General features: G+C 44.0%; 1 protein-coding gene across 1 annotated transcript in view; it reads left to right on the top strand.

Moving 5' to 3' along the window:
• csmd3a (CUB and Sushi multiple domains 3a) overlaps positions 1-2,500 on the top strand; it is a 393,918-nt gene that overhangs the window by 124,873 nt on the left and 266,545 nt on the right. Inside the window, exons 22-23 of the mRNA XM_063199008.1 lie at positions 421-590; positions 1,443-1,599. Of these exons, the coding sequence (XP_063055078.1) occupies positions 421-590; positions 1,443-1,599 (327 nt within the window). The remainder of the gene's footprint in view (positions 1-420; positions 591-1,442; positions 1,600-2,500) is intronic.

Here is a 2,500-nt window from a genome sequence, read left to right as displayed (position 1 = left end):
AATTGCTATCTATCTACATTTATTTTGAAGGGCAATCTGTTGAATGAAAGACACTGTATTTTCAAAGTAAGATGGCTGAGATATTCTAGTGTCCGGGTTCAAGATGAGCAAAAATTGGCAGGGCAAACTGGACATTTGCAGTTTGTCTGTTGTGAAATACTGCGGCGCATTAAACGGAATCTGTAGCCCTTGTAAAAACTTCACGGGAAATGTTGTTGGCCCCCCCTTCTTATTTATCTACATTGTCATGTTTCTTGTAAAGCCAAGCCGATATTTATTAAAGCGTTTTGCCACATTCCAAAGGTGTCCCCTCTGGAGGGCCTTAATGGACTTGCTCTCGGTAAGTTGGACTAACATGGCAGTAAAACTCATTCGTGTTTCTCATAAAGCCCCACTTTGCCCTTGTTCCTCTTATCGCAGCCGACTGCGGCTCCACCGTCATCGACAACGCCGGCGTTCTGCTCTCGCCCAACTACCCCATGAATTACGACACCAATCACGAGTGCATCTACAGCGTCCAGGTGCAGGCAGGCAAGGGGATCAACATCTCTGCCAGCGCCTTCCATCTCGCCCAAGGTGACATCCTTAAGGTAAGCCAAGCGAGCAGCACTCGGATGGATCCACAACACTCCAGACTCTCAAACAGCCAAGCCAACCAATCAAGTCCCTGCTTGGGGGAAACAGCGGTATTGTTTAAATGTTGGCCTTCACCTGAAAGACAGAGAGTTTTGGCAGCACTGAGAGATCGTGAACGGCAGTGCTTTGGTGAAACTAGGCCCGATTTTTGTCCCAGAAAATAACCCACTGTTATGTTTACTTACAGGTAATGAGCACTGAAGTGAAGTGAAATGAAATAAAAAGGGAGAAACAAAATGGATTTTGCCATCTTCTGAGGTGCTAATTGCTTGGGGATGAGGGTTTCAACACAATCAGACACAAACAATAGTTTTGAAAAAGGAAATTAACATCCTTTTCAGTACTTGACAGCAAATTCTAAAAAAAACCTAGGAAACATTTTCACTCATTTACTCTCAACACCCCTGTCAAAATACTGTTTGCGGATCAATATCTTTTTTCACAAAACTGTGCTACGTAGATTTCAGGTGATGATGTCAAAGACAATGTGTGATATTATCCCTCTCATCTGTGGGACAGTGAAAATAAACCACCATGTTACAGGTACTTTAGATTTCCAGTGCAACAAATAATTAAAACTGTCATCCGGACCGTCAGTCACATGCAGTGGCGTAATAAGCCTTCCCAGCCTGTAAGGGTTATTATGTGGTCAGACATCAACTAACTTTTGTAGGGTTTGCATGCAGCGTACTGTATGTCTTTTGACCTTGCTTTTATTTTACATTTATATTGACTTTAGATGTCTTGCTGTGAGAGCAACTACAGCAATTACACTATTTTCTATATGTTTTTTATTATTATTTTAGCTGTATGACGGGCAGGACAACACGGCGGATGCCCTTGGCACCTTCTCAGGGACGACCATGCTGGGCCTGTCCCTCACCAGCACCTCCAATCATCTGTGGCTGGAGTTCTACTCCGGGCCGGACACCACGGCTCCAGGCTTCAAGCTCATTTTCTCCAGTGAGTGATCCACACCCTGAACTCACCTCTGTCAGCCAAGGTCAAGTGTAGATTCAATTTCAATTATTCCACCCCTGGAACCCCTATGTTTTAAAGGATTTTTTTTTTTTTTTTTGCTGGGCAGGGGAGATGAAGGGCGGATCTATTTTCCATGAGGAAGTCTAGGAGCCATCTCTTAAGGCTTAAGCTCTACTTATCATTTCCCATCTCTCCGACTATCTGCTTCATCCACTCACTCTATCTGCCTATCTTGTCCTATCCCTTCCCCTCTCTTCTTCTCTCTTGTTCTCCCTTTCCCTTTCTCTTTCACTCTCTCCATCTCTCTCTGTCTGTCTGTCTGTCTCTCTCTCTCTCTCTCTCTCTGTCTCTCTCTCTCTCTCTCTCTCTCTCTCTCTCTCTCTCTCTCTCTCTCTCTCTCTCTCTCTCCCTCTCTGTGTTTCCCGCTTCCCCCCTGCTGTGTTACACTTCATTAAAGATTGACCTGTGAAATTCGATTCTATTTCAGATTAACCCTAAATCCAAACCACTTAATGATTTTAATAGAGCGACCATAGTTTTCTCTCAGGAATATAATTGCTTTTTTGCCTTCCAGACTTCAGGGAGAAAAAAAAAGAACTTGAGCTTGGTAGGCAAGAAAATGTGGCCTGCAAAGTTAGAGTATGGCACGGTAAAGGCCAAATGTGTGAAGATTATGGGGATGATTTTAATGGAGTAACGCGGCTGCTCATTAGCCTTAACGAGAACATTATAACCCCGGTGCCATCTCGTGATGTAGCAGGTGTTGATGTGGGCACGTTTATCCTTCGCTAATAGATGTCTAATTACTGATAAAGCCCATTACAAACAGCCAGAGAGCGGCATGACTTTTTCCCTCTCCCTGAGGATCGCCTTTAAATAATGC

This window comes from Engraulis encrasicolus, chromosome 5, assembly GCF_034702125.1.
Source record: "Engraulis encrasicolus isolate BLACKSEA-1 chromosome 5, IST_EnEncr_1.0, whole genome shotgun sequence".
NCBI classification, from domain to species: Eukaryota; Metazoa; Chordata; class Actinopteri; order Clupeiformes; family Engraulidae; genus Engraulis; species Engraulis encrasicolus.
Note: the sequence above shows the minus strand (reverse complement) of the source record. Positions and strands in the feature narration are given on the sequence as shown.